Raw genomic sequence first — 20,086 nt, 5'->3', positions numbered from 1 at the left:
AACTTTTTGACAGCCAGGAAAGTATAAATGAGACCTTCATAATGGTCAGGCATGATGACTACTCTCAGTGGCCACTTTATTAGGTACACCTGTATACCTGCTTGTTAATCCTAGTACCTCATTACCCATCATGTGGCAGCAACTCAGTGCATGTAGACATGGTCAAGAGGTTCAGTTGTTCAGACCAAACATCAGATTGGGGAAGAAATGTGATCAAAGTGACTTTGACAATGGAATGATTGTTGGTGCCAGACAGGGTGGTTTGAGTATCTCAGAAACTGCTGATCTCCTGGGATTTTTATGCACAACAGTCTCTGGAATTTACAGCGAATGGTGCAAAAAAACAAACAAAAAAATCCAGTGAGCAGAAGTTATGTGCATGAAAACACCTTGTTAATGAGAGAGGTCAGATTAGAATGGCCAGACTAGTTCAAGCTGACAGGACAGTGACATTAGCTCAAATAATCATGCATTACAACAATAGTTTGCAGAGGAGTACAACACGTTGATCCTTAAAGTGGATGGGCTACAGCGGCAGAAGACCATGAACATACACTCAGTGGCCATCTAGGAGCAGGTGGTACCTAATAAAATGGCCACAGAGTGTATTAGTGGTTCAGGAGGACAATAAGCTATCCAAGTATATAGAAATCCTGATGGTTTGGTATCAAGCTCAGTAGGTGATGTTTGCTACGCTCCTTTTCAAATCACTGGAACTTCAGTTCCTGCACTCTCCTCTGACTCATGAGTGTCCTAATTGTAACTCATCTGCTTTGGCTTCCCATATTTTCTTTAAAGTTGCTGTGTTCATTGGAACATTTTATTTTGTTTCAAATGGACTTAGGGGTCTGAACTATATACACATATTTTTGTGTGGTTGTGTTTTTACTAATAATCTATATGTGCTTGCATAGGCGAGAACTGGGACTCTAAGCCCTGAATTCACTGAGTGGGAGTTTGGTGTCTGCATCGTTCTGCTTTTACCAATATTCTATATGGGTTTGTTGACTTGTGAGAACTGGGCATCAAGCTGTGGCATCACGGGAGTGGGGGTGGTGGGCGTTGGGGCTCTTATTACATGACTGTGATCTTGTGTGTGCTGTCTGTGTTTGACTGTTGGTAACATGGCTTTGCACCTTGACTCCCTAGAAACCTTTTTGCCCGACGCCGGCCCCCTAGGCCTGAGTCGACGTAGTAGTAGTCCCTAGTAATGCTGGTTTGTTTGGCTGTATTCATGTGGTTAAATTGACATAAAATTTCCTTTGAACTGGAACTCTCACTGCTGCTTTTGTGGTGCAATAATGAGACTTGAATTGAACATCAGAACAAAAGTGAATTCAAACAATATTCACTATGATGGTGGAGAGTATATTGACTGGTTGCATTACAGCCTGGTATGGAACCATCAATTCCCTTGAATGAAAAATCCTACAAAATGTAGTGCATATGCCCAGTCCGTCATGGGTAAATCTCCCTCCCCCCACCACCACTGAGCATATCTACATGTTGCATTGTTGCAGGAAAGCAGCATCCGTCATTAAGGTTCCCACCACCCAGGTCACACTATCCTCTCACTACTGCCATCAGAAAGGTGGTACAGGAACCTCAGGACTCACACCACCAGGTTCAGGAGCATTAATTACCCCTCAACCATCAGGCTCTTGAACCAAAGGGGATAACTTCACTGAATTCCACTTGCCCCATTACTGAAATGTTCCCACAACCTATAGATTCACTTTCAAGTATTCATTTCGTGCTCTTGATATTTATTAATTTATCATTATTTCTTTATTTTTGTATTTGCACAGTTTGCTGTCTTTTGCACCCTGGTTAAATGGACAAGACAATGTGTTCCTTCACTGATTCTATTATGGCGATTATTCTATTATGCATTTGTTAAGTTTGCCCATAAGAAAATTACTCTCAGGGTTGTATATGGTGACATAGTTACTTTGACAATAAATTGACCTTAAACTTTGAACAGGTGCTCTCTCTCTCATTGCTGCTTTTGTGGTGTGATAATGCTATGAAATTTTGGGAGGGAGAAACTGAAGTTAACCTTTATTTCATTTATATATAGCCAAAATCACAACCTTTAAGGATAGATTTTTCTCGGATCATCCAAGTGCAGCATTTTTATGTAAGATGTGAAGTGATAACCTGATTTATTCTTTACCAGATGCTTTACTACTTCAATATCAACTGCATTTCAGAAGGAATTCCAAATTGTTATTTTTAAACATCCTCATTGTTCAAGCTATTCTTGATGTTTGCAAAGGGTGTGAATACATTTGACAACTTGCAGAGAAAAGTGGAAGTTGGATTCAGGTCATTGCTGAGCTTGAAACCAATTCCATGTAGATTCTACTGAGACTTGGCATCCTTTTAAATTGTCTCTATTAACCTCTTGCAATTGTGAAATGAATGGTTAGACAGCTGAAAAATCTTTTGACACTTGTTTCTGAAAAGATAAATTAATTGACAAATGTACTCCCCTCCATACTTTCTGCAATTTAATTGGGTATGTTAAATATGTTGCCAGACTGGCTTTTCACTCTTCAATAATTCATGCAAGAAAGGACATTGTGGCCCCATAGGCCGTCTGTGTTTGTCACTTTACAAATCCCTCCATTGAATAATAAGGTGTAACAATTTCTAGCACAAGACACTATGGTTTAAAGCTTTAAAAGTTATGATTACAGCATTTATTCTAACTGGCTGAACTTTATTATTGACTTATTTTTGGACATTTGCCAACAGTTGGCTCTGCCTCTTGAAGACCTGGTTCAAACCCTTTCAATCCCCAAACCCTCCCCCTAATATATATAAATTACCACTCTCCTGCAATTGCAGGGACAGGGCAGTTTGTCAAACCACATAGACCTCTGTACAAACTCCTACCTTCATTAAATTGTGTGGTGCAACTGTTGCTCAAAATGGGATTGTTTGAAAACAGATCTGGCATCTACCAAGGTCTGTGCGCCAACAGCAACAGCAGAAGTGGAGCCTCCGGCACCTGGAACCTCATAGCCCAGAATATCCCTTATTGAACTACTTGAGTCAAGCTAAGGGATGAGCCTGGTTCTGTGAGAGGCAGAATAGTGAGTGGGAGCAACATCAGGGATATCTAAAAATGAAGCTGAAACACAGGACATAGAGTGAAGTGATCTTACATCTGCTGGATTGGATCAAATCTGAGCAACCCTATCAGATTTAGTCATTGGAAAATCAAAGAGCTGACAGGAGAAGGAGGCTCCAAGAACATGGTAAGATCAAGTTAGAGTAGTATCTGCGATATTACTGGATTACCCTGCAACTCAGACAACAGAGAACGGGGTGAAAGCTTAATTTACTGTATAAGTATGCAAAAATTGACAAAGTGGGGTTAGCTTGAACAACACTTCAGGCTTTTATGGATTTTTCCTCTTTTGGTAGTGCTGAAACCCTAAATGGAAAATGTACAGGTATATCAAAAGCATTGAAGAGCATGGGCTACATTGCTGGAAAACTTCTTAACAGTAACAAAATCTTCAAATGTTCACTTGAGTGGCATTGTTAGAATTTCCTCCTGAAAATTCCAATAATATTCATAAAGATAAAGTGTTTTCTTTTCATCTGTATTTTTAGGTCCTTCCTATACTTAGGTATTATCTTTATCTTAATCTGAAGTAGTTCTTTATTGATTTATAAGTGACTTATTGAAGTTGAACTTTACCAATCAAAATCAAATTCTAAATGATCATAAAATAATGTACCCCAGTACACTGAAGGACTATTATTTCATTGCTCAGGAGGTGCCATGATATGCTTTTAGATCACAGTAAATAAGCTAATCCACAAGAGATGTGATAGATTTCCACAACAGGAGTATGGACTTTAAATTCATTGTATAAATTCTAGGTTACAAATAAATGCCCACATTTCCTAATGCTACTGGAACAGGTGAGAAAATTCCTCTGGAAATCAGTCTATCCAGATCTGCAGTCATGCTGCATCGTATGACAATTTCTGGTTGGCTTGCTGATTGACAAATTTCAGTTTGAAATATTTTGTGATGTGATGTTAGTGAGCATGCAGTGCTCAAGGGTAACATCTTCAACCTGACCTAGAATCCATGCAATATCAACTGTGGAACATTGGCTAGCATTTTTATCTCTGAATTTTATGTAAATTTCAACTGAGAACTGGGCTGACACTGGTTAAGTGCTACACTGTTCAGAAGCTGCTTTTCAGCTAAGACGATAAACTGATATTTCAGTTGGATGTAGAAGAACCCAAAGTGCAATTCTGAAGAGGAGCAGTAGTGTCATGGCCAATATTCGTTGCTCTATCACCTATAAACCAGGTAACTATGTCATCAGCATTTGTAAGTGTGTTCACATGCTCAGCTCCTGTGTTTCCTACAAAACAATTATGATACCCTTCAATTTTACTTGGCTGACTGCAAAATGCTTATTGATATCCTGACTTTGTAAAAGTCAAGAAACACACACAAAATACTGGAAGAACTCTGCAGGTCAAGCAAGATCTATGGAAATAAACAGTCAACGTTTCAGGCAAGGACCCTTCTTCAGTCTGTAAAGGAAGAAGGTAAAAAGGTGGAGGGAGGGGAAAAAGGACTAGAAGGTGATAGGTGAAGTCAGGTGGATGGGAAAGGTAAAGGGTGGGGGAAGAAGGAATTTGTTAGGGTGGTGAGTGAATCATGGGAGAAAGGGAAGGACAAGGGGGACCAGGGGAGGTGATAGGCAGGTTAGGAGAAGACGTAAGAAGCCACAGCAGGGAATAGAAGAAGAGGGAAGTGGAAAAGAAAAAAATTATAGGAAGGAAAACTCAATGTTCATGCCATCACGTTGGAGGATATTTAGATGGAATATCAGGTGTTGCTCCTCCACCCTGATAGTAGCCTCAGCATGGCAAAAGAGGAGGCCATGGAACCACCTGTCAGAATGGGAATGGGAATAGGAATTAAATGGTTTCCCACTGGGAAATTAAGCTTTTGACAGATGGAGTGGAGGTGCTCGATAAAATGGTCCCCCAATTTACATCGGGTCTCATGTCTTGTGAATTGTTGCCTCACCTGGAATACTGTTAGGGGCTCTGAATCAAGGCAAAGGAGGACATGAATAGGCAGGTGTGGCATTGCTGTCGTTTGCAGGGGTATGTGCCAGGAGGGAGATTAGTGGGGAGGGATGAATGGATAAGAGAATCACAGAGGTCGCGATCCCAGCAGAAAGTGGAGTGGGAAAGATATTATGTGCATATGCATACTGTATTTATTTCTTTCATTTTCTGACATGGCCTTAAAGAGAACTGATTTACCATCACAAATTATTCTGGTTGTTACTTTCAAACTGTTAGGGAGACTAACTTCATTAGCAAGTTTTTACCGAAATAGCTACATTTGTGAGACCTATTCCATTTGTCTCATGATTTACGACAAATGAAAGAGTTGTAAATCATTTATCTGTAGCAGATTTACAGAACTTCTGGGTGTTATTTTCACTTATACAGCCTCGAGCTTACAGTATTTTGAGAAACAAATCAAACGAGTGAATGATTGCTTGCCTAACAGTAGTCTTAAAGGCAGTCATGGGCAGAAGATGAGCACAGACAACAACAGTAGAGTTACCTGGATTGCCAATAGAAATACGATAAGTATTTTTACGTGACATACTAGCTGTTCTTTTATTTTGCCCCAGCAGAGATTTCAGTAACATTGAAACTTACAGCATGCACTGTAATTTTGTCATCTGTAAGTAATAAGCAAGAAGTGGATGATGGAAAATTAATGGCTTTACAGAAAAACTAATGGCTTTACATTATTCTTCATAAACATGTTTGAAGGCAGCTGGACTCATATGGCAGTCTCTTACTGATAGGATACAAGTCCTCCATCTGCCTTATAAATAGTCATCTGTACCTGTGCAGCTTAATGGCAAAAAACATCTTCCTCAGCTCAGCTTAATTGTCCCAGATTTCTTTCATTACCACTCTTAACCTTTCTGATATATCTTGGACAAGAGAAGATCTGCAGATGCTGGAAATTCAAACAATACACACAAAATGCTGAAGGAACTCAATGGTCAGGCAACATCAATAGAAAAGAGTAAACCGTCTATATTTCAGGCCGAGACTTTTCATCGGCAGTGATGATGGGTTTCCATCTGAAATGTTGACTGTTTACCTTAGAAGCTGCCTGGCCTGCTACGTTCTTCCAGCATCTTGTGTGATTTTTCTTGGGAGAGGTTGGGGAGGGGGTGAAATTGCAATCTAAACAGTCTTGGTGGATTACTTCTATACAGTTTTAGAAGGAATACTCTGCAGACACAGAGTGCCAGAGGTGAATAAAGTGAATGTATAAAGAGAAGATTAAAGTACTCAACTCACAAACTTTGTCCTGAAAAGCAGAGCTTTTTGAGTGCCATTGGGCCCACATCTTTAATCAAGTGAATATCGACTGGGCTCCTGACTTGTGTCTTTCAGGGGGATGAGGAAACTACCTCTCACAACAGAATACATAGTCTCTGAGCTGTTCTTTGAGACACCGTGTCAATGCTGCCGACCTGGTTAAATTGCTGGTTGGTGGTGACTGGTGGGATATTGATGCTGGAAGTTTCTCGCACCAGGAAGTGATGGTTGGACTTGTTCTTGCTCATGGTGGTTGCTGCCTGGGACTAGCAAGGTGTAGGTGTCTTACCCCAAGCTTGAACATTGTTATACATTTATAATATATGAAGCATGGTCTGCTTCTCTCACCAGAGCTGTGGAAAAAAAAATGAACGGAAGAAAATCAGCAGAAATCCCAATTCTTATCATGAAAGATTCATTCGTAAAGGAACTGGAGGTGATGAATGGTCCCAGGACACCTAGGTATTTCTGCAGCAGCACCCTGGGACTGAGTTGATAGAGCTCAAGCAAACACCATCTTCTCTTGTACCAGACTTGATTACAACCAATGGTAATTGTAATGTTAATGTCACATGTACCAAGATACAGTAAAAAGCTTTTGTTTCCATACCATTCAGACAGACCATTTCATAGTACGTTAAGGCAGGACAAAAGGAAAATAAACACAGAATTGGACAGAGTTTTTCTCCAATTGCCACTGACTATAATTTAACCAAGACTTTCCATTCAGTCCAAAACTGTTTTAATGTCACACTCATCTTACCCTGGAATTCCCTATTTGGACTACATTTGTAAAGGGTTGGATGCTCATGTTCGATTAAACCAGAGGTGAAGTTATTAGTAGCTGGTGCAATGATAGCACAGTGAATGACACTATCCATCGCTATGCTGAGGACTGAAAGTATTCCAATGGGCTGGTAATTAGCCAGAATAGATTTGTGCCTTTAATTCGGAAGATGCAGAACAGACACATCCCAAAGATGAAGAAGTATTCTAAAAGGAGAGTGAGTTAACTGTGGGTGATAACGGAAAGCAAAGATGGTATAAAAGTAAAAGAGAGGGCATTTAATACAGCAAAAATTAGTTTTAAGTTAAAGAATTGGGAAGCTTTTAAAAACCAACATAAGGCAACTAAAAAAACCTTAAGGAGAGAAAAGATGGAATGAGGGTAAGCTAGCCAAAAATTTCAAAGATACCAAAAGTGTTTTCAGATCTACAGAATGAAAAAGAAACAAAAGTGGATATTGGACTGCAGGAAAATGACACTGGAGAAGTAGTAATGGAGGAAAAACTTAGTAAGTATTTTGCATCAGTCTTCACTGTGGAAGACACTAGCAGTATGCCAGACATTTGAGAGTGTCAGTGGGTAGAAGTGAGTGTAGTTGCTATGACTAATGAGAAGGTGCTTGGGAAGCTGAATGGTCTGAAGGGAGATAAGTTACCTGAACCAGATGGACTGCACAACAGGGTTCTGAAAGAGGTAGCAGAAAAGATTGTGGAGAAATTAATAATGATCTTTCAAGAACCACAGATTCTGGAATGGTTCCAGAGGACTGGAAAATTGAAAATGTCACTTCACTTTTTAAGAAGGAAAGGAGGCAGAAGAAAGGAACTTAGAGGCTAGTTAGCCTGACCTCTGGTTGAGAAGATTTGAAGTCCATTATTAAGAATGTGGTTTCGGGGTACTTAGAGGCACATGATAAAATAGGTCAAAGTCAACATAGTTTCCTTTTGGGACTACTTCTTTTCAGGTTATATCTCAATGATTTGGATGACAAATTTGATGGCTTTGTGGCCAAGCTTGCTGACCATACAAAGATAGGTAGTGTTGAGGAAGCAGGGAGCCCTCAGAAGGATTTGGACAGATCGGGAAAATGGGCAATGAAATGGCAGACAGAATATAGTATAGGGAAGTATATAGTTATGCACTTTAGTAGAAGGAATAAAGTCATAGACTATTTTATAAACAAGCAGAAAATTCAAAAATCAGAGGAGCAAAGGGACTTGGGAGCCCTTGTGCAGGATTCTCTAAAGGTTAACTTGCAGTCTGAGTCTGTGGTAAGGAAGGCAAATGCAACGTTACCATTTATTTTGAGAGGATTAGAATACAAGAGCAAGGATGTAATGCTAAGGCATCATTGGTCAGACTGCACTTGGGAGAATCGTGAGCAGGTTTGGGCCCTTGATATAAGAAAAAAAAATGTGCTGGCATTGGAGACGGTCCAGAGGAGGCTCATGCGAATGATTCTGGAAACAGGAGGGTTAACATAAGAGGAGCATTTGATGGTTCAGGGCCTGCACTCACTGGAGTTTAGAAGAATGAGGGGGGGATCTCAAATAGCGAAAGGCCGAGACAGAGTGGATGTGGAGACGATGTTTCCTATCGTGGGTGTGTGTTGGACTAGAGTGCACAGCCTCAGAATAGAGAGACGTCCACTTTGAGCACAGATGAGAAGGAATTTTTTGAGCCATTAGGTGGTGAAAGTGTGGAATTCATTGCCATAGATGGCTGTAGAGGCCAAATTATTAAATATATTTAAAACAGATGTTACTAGATTCTTAGTTTATCAGGGCATTACAGGTTACGGGGAGAAGGCAAGGGGATGGGGTTGAGAGGGATAATAAATCAACCATGATAGAATGGCAGAGCAGACGCAATGGCCCAATTCTGCTCCTATGTCTTATGGCAGTGTCTAACGATAGTGCCTATTATATTAAAATTTTTTTGCCTTTGCCACCGGATAATTGGAATAAAAAGATAAAGCCCCTTAATTGTGCAATAGGTTGATCAGTACCTGTATCATGATGGCATCATGATATGTACGTATGGAAGTGGCCCTAGAGTTACCATATGGACACTTTAGCTTACAGTTCCAATAGCCAAGACTTATAATGTGACTGAATCCTTTATTTATTACCGTGAGTCATAAAAGGACATACCTGATGACGTGTAAGTGCTCAAGATGTAACTTCTTTAGTAAGGAGCAGGACCTGAGGTCTAAACTACTGTGCTCTGCAGCTGCAGAAAGGCATGGGATGATTCACTGGCTTTTGCCCTTCATCTGCTCTTGTTTAAACAAATATTTTTATTAATTTCTCTTCCAAACTTAATACAAGTAGAAAATTTCACAGCCTGATACCTGAAACCAGCAATTGCCAAGGGAAGTTAAGGAGAATTCACTGTTCCACATGTCACCTCTATTCTCTCTATTCACCTTCACTCAGTTTGCTTTTCGATTTATATACTGATTACAAAGTTAAAGCATACGAAGTAACAACAGCTAAATAAAAGATAAATAAAGAGCATTAAGCTTAATAGTAGAATGAGAAGCTTGGATTTTACATGTGTGATGTTCATTCTAAAAAAGGAAATATTTACGCTCATGATTTCCTGCGAGACATCCAATCTCCTGTCCATGTCAATATTTTATCTTCCACATTATTATAATAACATTTGATATGGCAAACAAGAGAAAATCTGTGGCTGCTGGAAATCTGAGCAACACACACAAACTGCTGGAGGAACTCAGCAGGCCAGGCAGCATCTATGGAAAAAAGTACAGTCGACGTTTTGGACCGAAACCCTTCAAATGCTTAATCAAATTTACTTGATCAACTTTATTAAATGTCTTCTGGAAATCTAAGTATACTAGATCTACACGTTGTCCTAATTGTGCATTTTTCAGTTCTTCACAGAACACCAATTCATTAGTCAGATGAGATATTCCTTTTGCTGAATTCTTGGTTTTGCTTGATTATCTTGAACAATTTGAAATTCCCCGTTATTACAAATTCCTTTTGGAAGAGGAATAGCTTTCATACTAATATATACTGCAAGAGAAATTAAATACACCATCTTGAAAGGACGAATTATACATAAAATTGAAGTTTTATTAAATAATTTCAAAGAAAATATTAACAGTCACCAATTTTACAAATTTACCATTAAACAGTTCTGCCAATCTAACAAAATGTTTCCTTTAAACCATGCACTGAAAATATTGTTTAAAACTTGGTTTTAGAAATTCCTTAATTCGGCAAATTATGTTTTCCTTATTTCAGCTGTAAGTGAATGCCTATGCAAAAATAAACATAAAACTTGACATCCAGTCTTAATAAAATCTCTGAATATTCATCAAAGGCTTCATGCTCAAATGTATTTACCCAGATTCAAAGGGCAAGGAATAGTAAAGACTCTATGCATTCTGAGGGTATGCAAGGCCAAATGTGCTGGACACAAATGAGGAAGCTTGTAGAGGTTCAATCCAATCCTCCCTTAATTTACTAACAGCCCATTTAATATTAATTTGATCAATCACACCCTCTAAGATACTGTGAGCTCATGTTTGTACCCTGAATAGCAGCAGATTTGTACGTTGCTAGTTATTTTAATGGCAAGAAACAAATCATTGCAGATCCTTGTGTGAATTATGGCTAGAGATCAGAGTGCCTGTAGTAACATGAATTCAGTGAAGCTATGTGATTCTCCTTTATCCTCCCGTAATAACGATGATGCACTCGAAGCTTCAGGGTCAAAAGGATTATGAAAAAAGCTCAGGCAAGAACATTTGACCTGCATGCATTAAATTGTATTACACAGAAGTCACTTCAAGCACAGAGAACCTCTGCTCATGTTTATCCTATAACCAGCCACACTATACAATCATGAATCAAATGTTTTGCAACAAAAATCAAAAATCAAAATAAAGAGCCTTAAAAGGTAAACTGATGCATCTATTATCATCGTATAGATTGTTACTTCTAAGATTTATATGTTCAACCAACTGCCACCTATGAAATACATTGTAGTTGTTTTTAGGAATTTATTTTCTATTCCATTGCAATAACTTAATTTAATACAATGCATTTATTTTAAGAAAGCAAATACATTCCTTTGATACCACACAATTTTAAGGAAAAGAATTTCATCTGTGAAGCTCAGTCATAAAATATTTGCTCAATTATTGTCAATGGCAATGCCAAATGGCATCACATTGCAACAGTGAAAGACTAAAACAGAGTACCTTCAAGCATACACTTTCATCAGACTTTCATTTGCATTCTTGGAAGTTTTTCTTGAATTAGCAAGCCTTGCACAGTGGGTCTCAAGTGTTCAGTATGGCAGAGGTCACAACAGTTCCCAAAACCAGTGCACAAAGCTGATGAACTCCTTGGCCAATGTCATGAAAGATAATATTAAAATGTTCTACTTACTTTAAAATTTCTTGGACCAATTAAGCATCTTTTACAAACTACCATAAATAAAATTTATACACTGGAAGCTTCCTTCCTGTAAATGTCTTTAAAAGGTTAAGAATGATTAACTGACATCTGGTAGATACTTGGGGTTCGGGAAATTCATGATAAGTTAGCAGATTGGAGACCATTTTATTTGCTATTGGATTATTTAACTTTCCCGTTGGATTATTATTCTCAAAGGACAACAGAATGATAGGCATTTAAAATAATTATTGGAAGTATAGTTTTGTTGATGGCTTCAAAATGTCCTCTTTCATTTGCTCGACAGCTAAGTATTAAAATCAGAGGGGGAACCGGGAAACCAAAATTAAAAGTCAAACGGGACATGGGAATACTGTGCAAATATCACAAGATTAATACAGTTAGTTGACCAGAATGCTTCTTAGCATAGTTCAAAACTAATACTTGAATGGTAAAAGAAATCTTAACCTTGAGCCCTGTGCATAAATACATTTAAGTGTGTGTGCGCGCAACAAACCAAATATCCATTAAAATTTAATGGGATGGACAATTTCTTCAGGAATCCAAATGTTCATGAATTCTGTCTCCATTTTCCAGTATTCCCTCTTCCATTAGTTTCCATTTCAATCTCTTCTCATGTTTAGTTTTGAAGAGTAATCCATGACCTACCAATAAACCAAACAACAATTCATTAAAAAGCTGCATTCTGTCTGAAGCTGATGAAGCAATCAATACCTCAGCTGTGTCCCATTCTGGTCTCACTGTAGTTTGTAACATGGAGGTGAGTATCTGTTTCTAAAATGATCAAAAATTTGGATCTATGATGTACCAGTGACATATGCAAACATTGCAATGGGTTTCAGGAAAGTAATTAGAAAAAGGGCAAGACCAAAGCAATTAAAAGCTTAGTGAAGTGTGGATTTTAAGAAGGGATTAAAGAAGAGGAAGAGGCACTCTCATAAGGGTACACATCTCTTGTGACTAACCAGCTAAGGAGCTGTTAAAATATTAAACACTAGGACAAATGGCTGAAGCAAACAGAACTCCGGTGCCAGACACATGTCCTTTATAAAGGCCAACTACACCACTACTACATCTTCAGGATCTTGACCTGCGTGGGTCAATGTCCTCCTGTTGCCCAACTATGAAGCCAGTTAACATCTTGCTGGTTAGCAAACAATAGTTTTGGGCTGATAAAAATTACTCTATGGTAGTGGTCACCAATCCGTCGATCACGATCAACTGGTCAATCTTTGAGACTTTCCCAGTAGATCCCGAAAAAAAATGAGAAGTAAATACACAAATACTGTTGAGAGATTGTTTCTGGGTTGCGGCGTTTTAGTTCTGTTCTTTCTGCCCAGTGCGCATGCGCATAGCTTCCCTGAACTACACAGTGTACTTCAGTGGTCCCCAACCACCGGGCCGCTGGAAACAATATCAATCAGCCACACCTTTCCCCATTCCCTGTCACGCCCACTGCTGAACTTGAACCCACGCGATGTCATCAGTTGCCTAAACGCAGTGATACCCTCGCGCCAGTGTTCGCCTCGCGCAGCCGGCAAGAACCACCAATGCTACCAGCCCGGAGCGCGGCCGGCGGGAAACGCCGATGCTACCAGCCCGGAGCGCGGCCGGCGGGAAATGCCGATGCTACTGGCCCAGAGCGCGGCCGGCAGGAAGTGCCAATGCTACTGGCCTGAAGCACAGCCAGCGAGAAGTGTCGTTGGTACTGGCCTGGAGCGCGGACAGATGGGCGCCGCCTCTGAACCTGTTTAGCACACTGAATGTTCGTGGGGAACCCGGTGCTAAAATATTCGCAGACGACCTAATTTGGGCTCAAGGTTTCGTAAGTATCAGAGCAGCTACCTCACTGTGATCTGCTGAAACAAACTTCTGTTGGCCGATAGATCCTACAAAGGGGGAGGGCGGGTGCAGGCCTGTTGCTCTCCTTGCTCCGTCGGTTGCTCTCTCCGGACTGCGAGTGCCGCGGCCCTGGCACGGTGACCTCCGGCCCTTACCTTGTCCTCTCACCCCACCCACGACCAGCCGCACTTGGCCAGGGTGTCTGGCGGCGGGCGGGCAGAGGCTGGAGTTCAGGCCGGGAGGCTGTCTATTGAGGCAATGAAGCCCTCAAAACTGCTTCGGTACCCTGAGTCCAAGCACCCTGCACTTAAAGACGAACCCGCTGAGTTTTTTCAGCAGAAAAAACCTGAGCAGCGTGGGACAGCAGCTAAGCGCCGAGAGCCGCGAAAACTAAATTGCGTAATCGACTGGACGTAAGGAACCTGCTTCAAGTATCGCTGTATTCCCGTCGTGTTTAACACCACCCCCCACCCCACCCCTGACGGCCGGTCCGCAAGAATATTATCAATATTAAACCGGTCTGCGGTGCAAAAAACGGTGGGAACCCCTGGTGTTTAGGCATTATTTCTACTTACGGGTTGCAGGGTTTTACTTCTGGTCTTTTCTGCCCCGGTGCACATGCGTGTAACCAATCGATCTGGGGTCGATCTCGCCTTTCACTAAGGCCGAGGTAGGGGATCTTGGGCTTACAAAGGTTGGTGACCACTACTCTATGCGATTTCGCTATGTTTCTGTTTAAAGAGCTGTAATCAAATTCAAAACTCAGAAAAAGATTTAAAAAGTGAATGTGAACTTTTATAGAGGGGGGTAGGAGGTGAAAGAGGTTTCCAGCATGATCTCAACTTCCCTCTCTCTCCACAGACCCTGCCTGATTTGATGAATCTTTCCAACATTCTGTGTTTAATTCACATACTAGGATTTAATCGATTAAACAATTTTTAGAGCTTACTGACCTGCACAGTCAGCCATCTCTTTGAACGCTTTCTTCTTACAACAGCCACGACACAAGTTGAAAATACATTTTGTTCCCTGGATTTACAAAACAGACATTCAAACTTATTACTGCTCAATAGCAGATTACACTTATTAATTTCAAATATCTGCAAACATTAAAGTAACTTGCTAGCACTGAGCTCTGATGTTCACTTGATGGATCAACATCACTGTTAATACAACAAAACTCTTAAAAATATTTTTCCGCAGCTGCCTTGATGTTAAGCTCTTTTGCCCAAACGCCAAACTAGGAATTTAAGTGGGAAGTAAAGCACATGAGGCTGAAGTGACAAAACATTTTTTTTTAAGAAATATGTACAGCTGGAAAAGATCATTTTGATCCCTGGCAATTTGTAAGTGTAACTTGGACACCTGAGAAATATTGAGACCCATGGATTCGCAAGAAGGAATTCTGTAGATCTCTGTATATGTATTTTTTTTAACCCCTAGTACTCTATGCAAAGATCATTCTTTTATGAAAGACATACAATTTCCATCACAGTTCGCAATTTGATCATATTTCTCTTAAAGTCACCAAATTATGTCATATGGATTAGAAAGACTAAGACCGGTGCCAAGTTATTTCACTTTGAAAGTCTTACATCATCTCGCTCTTTAAACATATTCCATTGTTCTTTTGAGAAGGAACAGATGGAATGCAGTGTTTAATGGTGTTTTGGAATCTGCACATTATTGGCAAAGCCATTGCCGATGAGCCACATGCTCGAGCTGCTGCCCTCCTTTTGGTAAAGATCAGTTACTGGTGGGTGGGTATAGTCCTTTTGGCGAGTCTGGAGTTTCAGGATTTGGACCTAGTGATGATAAAAGTATACTGTCAGAGTGTTCAGTGATCAATGAATCCACATCTGGTGGTGTTTCCACATACAATATTTGGCCTTCTTGGCGGTAGAAGTTGCAGCTTTAGGAGATGCTTTTGGGGATAGACTGGCTGAGTAGACAGCAGTACATTTATGTAGATGGTGCACACTATTGCCAATGTGCACTGGTGATGAAAGGAAGAAATGCACAGGACGTTTAATGGTGGTGTGTAATTTTTTCTAACCAAAATATAAAGGTTAATCATCTAAAGGTCAAGAAGCAATGAAGTTCATTTAAATGTTGTATAATTTTAAGGCCGTTTTCATCTGGATAGCAAAGACACCTACATCAGACTCCTGCTTATTGACTACAGCATTGCCTGCAGTGCTGTAATTCTAAACTCATCCCCAAACCCCTAGACCTATGACTTTGCACCTACTTCTGCAACTGAATCCCTAACTTCCTAATCAATGGACACCTCCATCTGGGAAAAGGCACCAAAGCATTCGGGCCCCTCATGGCCAGACTATGCAACAGTTTCTTCCCCCAAGCCATCAGACTCCTCAATACCCAGAGTCTGGACTGACACCAACTCACTGTGCCTATTGTCTTGTTTATTATTTATTGTGATGCCTGCATTGTTTTGCGCACTTTATGCAATCCTAGGTCTGTAGTCTAGTGTAGTTTTTTTCTGTGTTGTTTTTGCTTAGTTCAGTGTAGTTTTTGTATTGTTTCATGTAGCACCATGGTCCTGAAAAACGCTGTCTCGTTTTTACTGTGTAGTGTACCAGCAGTTATGGTCGAAATGACAATAAAAAGCGACTTGACTTGCCTCCATGATTTTATCCTTCACACCAGTGTCCTGCAAGGCTGTAACCTCAGCCCTTTATTATTATATTCCCTATATACTCACCATTGTGTGGCTAAATCATGCTACAGCTCCATTTGCAAGTTTGTATATAAGAATCCAATTCCAATGTATAGTTCTAATCAAGAAAATTGTTGAGTTCTTATAGAAGTTCTATTGTTTAAGTTACTCTGCTATCGTTTTTGTTCATTTTTAGTATGTGTAGAATCAATGTGAATGATGAGCAATCATCTGTATGCAACATAATTATGAATACTCAAGCCATTTCTACTCAAAAGTTTTCTTATTCAGAAAACCAATTTGCATGTATGTGCTAAAACATTGTTATGAAGCAGACTACAGAACATCCACAAGTACTGAGTACCAAAAATTTTCTTAATATTTCTACAATTGCCAGCATGCTTTTCTGTCACAGCTAAATACACTTTAATCAGATTGGTGATTGTTAGGCTAATCCACAAGAAAAACAGCAAGTAGAATTCCAAACTTCTACATTCCTGTAAACAAGGGGTTCCCAACCTTTTTTTATGCCATGGACTAATACCATTAAGCAAGGGGTGGTTGGGAATAGATTCTTATGATGAAAATATTTAGTTTCATCTTCTAAGAAAGATGAAGAAGCTACTGCTTGCGACTATTTACTTGTCTATTAGTGAATGGGAAAATTATTCTTTTCTCTCACATAGTTATTACCCAGCATTTCCTTCAGCATTCCCGAGTGCATCCTTTGTGAATAAGTGAAAAATAATAATGGCTGCTACTCTTCACCATCTGCTACTATCATTCACAAGATCAAGAAAAATAAATGAATAGTAATCTTGTAGAACAAGGGTCAGCACTCAAGTCTCAGCTACTTGCAACCTAAAATAACGGCTTGAATAAAGAGACCAAGTATAAAATATCCAAGCTTGGTTAAGATACCATTAAGATGGATAATAAACAGTATTGAGACACCAAGTGCATGGAAGTTTAAATAGTGAAAACTGTGCCAAGTATAAACACAGAGCTGATGTCTACCCAGCCAAGACCATTCTATCTGTCATGGACCCAAATGATGGGCTGGAGTATCTCAGTATATAAAAGTATCTCAGTCCCCATGACAACTGCTATCTTCAATGACTAATTAAACAGATGGGCTATAATCTTGCTGACCAGGTGTGTCATCCTTAAGCCAACTTAACTGGTTCGAACATTTACCAATTAGCTGGAGATAAGACCATCTGTTCCTTCTTTGTATTCAATGCATCTGTGTAAGTATAACATAACTGTAATTATTTTAGGTATCGCATCATTCATTTTTGGTATACAGTTATTTAATTTTTAAAATTAATTCATCTTTCATGAAAACAAGTTATCCACCTAAGAGACTGAAGGAAAGTTCTATATTAACAAATGAACTAAATGTAAAGAAACAACAACTGAAGGGTAGGTAATCAAAGTTATTTCCAATTTGTTCACTTCCATGCACTAATCAAATATGTTGTAGTGGTAAAATAGCAGAAGGAACACTGGGCTTTCTACTTTCCAAAACTAAATCAAAATGCTTAATCACAAAGCCAAAGTCAATGTATTCAAACTGTCATATTAAGAACACAGAAATTATAGATGTTGTAGGCTTGCATATGGAATAGGTTCTTTTGCACAATGTGTCTACTGCACAGACAGCACCAAACCTGCTATCGGGTCATTTCACATGCTTACTTTTAAGATTAGGATTTCAACTGGTCTCATTATTGCTCATTCTTCTTTCATCACCTGCTATTATGTCTTAGTGGTTAAGGTTATGAATAATGATGATGATACCAAAGTGAGGTGATTTTAAAGAGTCCGCACAGCTGGCAGAGAAATACTCTTACTATCAAGACCAATCAGGACTCCAAATGCACAACACTCAAAGTTTTCAAGCAGCAGTGATTGGAAAATTATAGCAGAGTTCGCCCGAACTTCCTAATTGCACAGTCAGCTAATGGTTCTCTAGTCAGCAGTACAGCCTCAAAATTGCCTCTTGAGTTCATCACTGCTCAAGCATAATGATAGCACAATCATCTCATACAGTCTATACTCCACTGCATGACGTTTGGCCAAACGAATAGCTAAAAAATTGCAAACAGGTAATCTCCTTACTAACTTCTGGAAACATGAACTGTGACTAGACAAACACATTTTTTCACACTACATAGCGCTAAATGTTTTATACTCTGCTCTTCAGACTTCAAGAAATTGCTATTTTTCTGTTTTGTTTTAAAGCTCTATATTGATCAAAAGACAGGTAATTTTAAACTTTGATATTGGTATTACATCTGTGAGTTAAGAAATTAACATTAGAACGCAGAGTAAAGTCAGATGTGAATCACTTTGGGCGTTTATTCTGGAGATTTTGGAAGATGCACTCACTCTCAAAGTGGGAAGAGATACAGTACTATGCAAAGGTCGTATGGACCCTAGATTTTTTATATAAATTTTGTTTTCAGTGTTTAATTTTTGTCTTCTGCATTAGTGTGTCAATAGAAAAGAGCAAATTTTAGATTTCCAAACATTCTTTTTCCAAAAAAAATTATTTAGAAAAATAATCAATGACATAATTAATTGAATGAACTAAATAGATCAGTTGGAAAGGAAATGTGTGTAGAAGGAATCAAACTGGGAAACGTGATGAGGGAAGGGCAAGATTTTTGGAGTAGCGTAAGGTTAGAGGACCCTGAGGCAGATGTTTTGGCCGGAAGAGACTACTGGCAGTTACACCCCTTGTAACGTGACTGAGGGAAACCTATGGTGGGAAGTTCAGACAGGGAGTTAAGTGATGGTATGGAATGAAATTTGGTAAGAAATAAAAGGAAAATGAGTCAGGGGTGGGGGAGAAACGAGATCAGATGAGGAGGGTTGCCCTGTGAAGGACATTAGGACTGTGGTGGAAGATGATATCAACTTCATAGTAATGATTACTTTCATATCTAATTCTCATAAACAGTCTTCATCTGCTTAACTTGACGAAGGCTATTCAGTGGGATTTTCATAAACTCAGCAATAAGTCTTAGCAAAGGTAGGGTGTTGATTACATGTACTGATGTAAAAGAACAGGAGAAAATATTGCAAATGAAGACTCTGGATGATAGTAAAACTGTTAGTAAATTGGTGGGGCAGAAATGAAGGTTTGAGATGTTATTTCTGGTGAAACTCGGTGTGTACCAAGAGAAGATATTAGGGACAATCTGAGTAGGGTTAAGGTAGCCTTGGAAAGAAAGGAAAGATGTGCTAGTCTGTTCTGTTGCATTTTTCTAAGGAATTGCTACCGTCAAAAGTTTATTTAGGCTGTGTTAGTTATTCTGTCAGAGTGCATGATCCATTGCAGTGTTTTAAAGTGCCAACGAGTGGGACCCGTTGATGCTTCTTGCGAAGGAAATTGTGATGTGCAAAGTGGGGAGGTGAACATGACTATGGAATTAAGACAGGTTTGAGAGTTAGGATCAGATCCCTGTCATGGCTCCCTTCATATGGCCTTACAGTAGGTGGCAGTATTGCAACTTCCTAATTGGTGTGAGCTGCCAATAGCACAAAAGGAGGAGGAGGAACCAAACTGGGCGAAAGACAACCAAACTAAAAGGTGAGGTGTGACAGATGTGATACTTTAACCATCAAATCATCAATTCTTACACCATGGCAACAGTGAGCATAGCAGCAAGACACATGCTGGTCATCCTGCATCAGCAAGGTCTCTCCCAAGCAAGCAGAAAATGTGCGGCAGACAGGAATTTCAAGATGTGCTGTCCTTGCTCTTCTGAAGAAGCATAAAGAAACGGGCAAGAAACGCAGTGGTCAGCCATGGAAATTGAGTGCAGCAGATGAGACATACATCAAATTGACATCCCTCTGATTTCTGGTCAAGATGGCACCTGTTTACAATACTTCTTCAGTCAA

General features: G+C 39.6%; 1 protein-coding gene across 4 annotated transcripts in view; it reads right to left on the bottom strand.

Annotated features, from left to right (window-relative positions):
* Positions 1-10,278: 10,278 nt before the first annotated feature.
* Positions 10,279-20,086, bottom strand: part of dus1l (dihydrouridine synthase 1-like (S. cerevisiae)) — a 100,234-nt gene continuing 90,426 nt past the window's right edge. For all 4 annotated transcript variants that reach the window (XM_073026081.1, XM_073026083.1, XM_073026082.1 and 1 more), the window contains 2 exons: positions 14,445-14,520; positions 10,279-12,293 (listed from right to left, as the gene is read on the bottom strand). In XM_073026081.1, coding sequence (XP_072882182.1) covers positions 12,184-12,293; positions 14,445-14,520 — 186 coding nt within the window. In that variant the 3' untranslated portion in view covers positions 10,279-12,183. The remainder of the gene's footprint in view (positions 12,294-14,444; positions 14,521-20,086) is intronic.

Source organism: Hemitrygon akajei, chromosome 22, assembly GCF_048418815.1.
Source record: "Hemitrygon akajei chromosome 22, sHemAka1.3, whole genome shotgun sequence".
Lineage (NCBI taxonomy): Eukaryota > Metazoa > Chordata > Chondrichthyes > Myliobatiformes > Dasyatidae > Hemitrygon > Hemitrygon akajei.
Note: the sequence above shows the minus strand (reverse complement) of the source record. Positions and strands in the feature narration are given on the sequence as shown.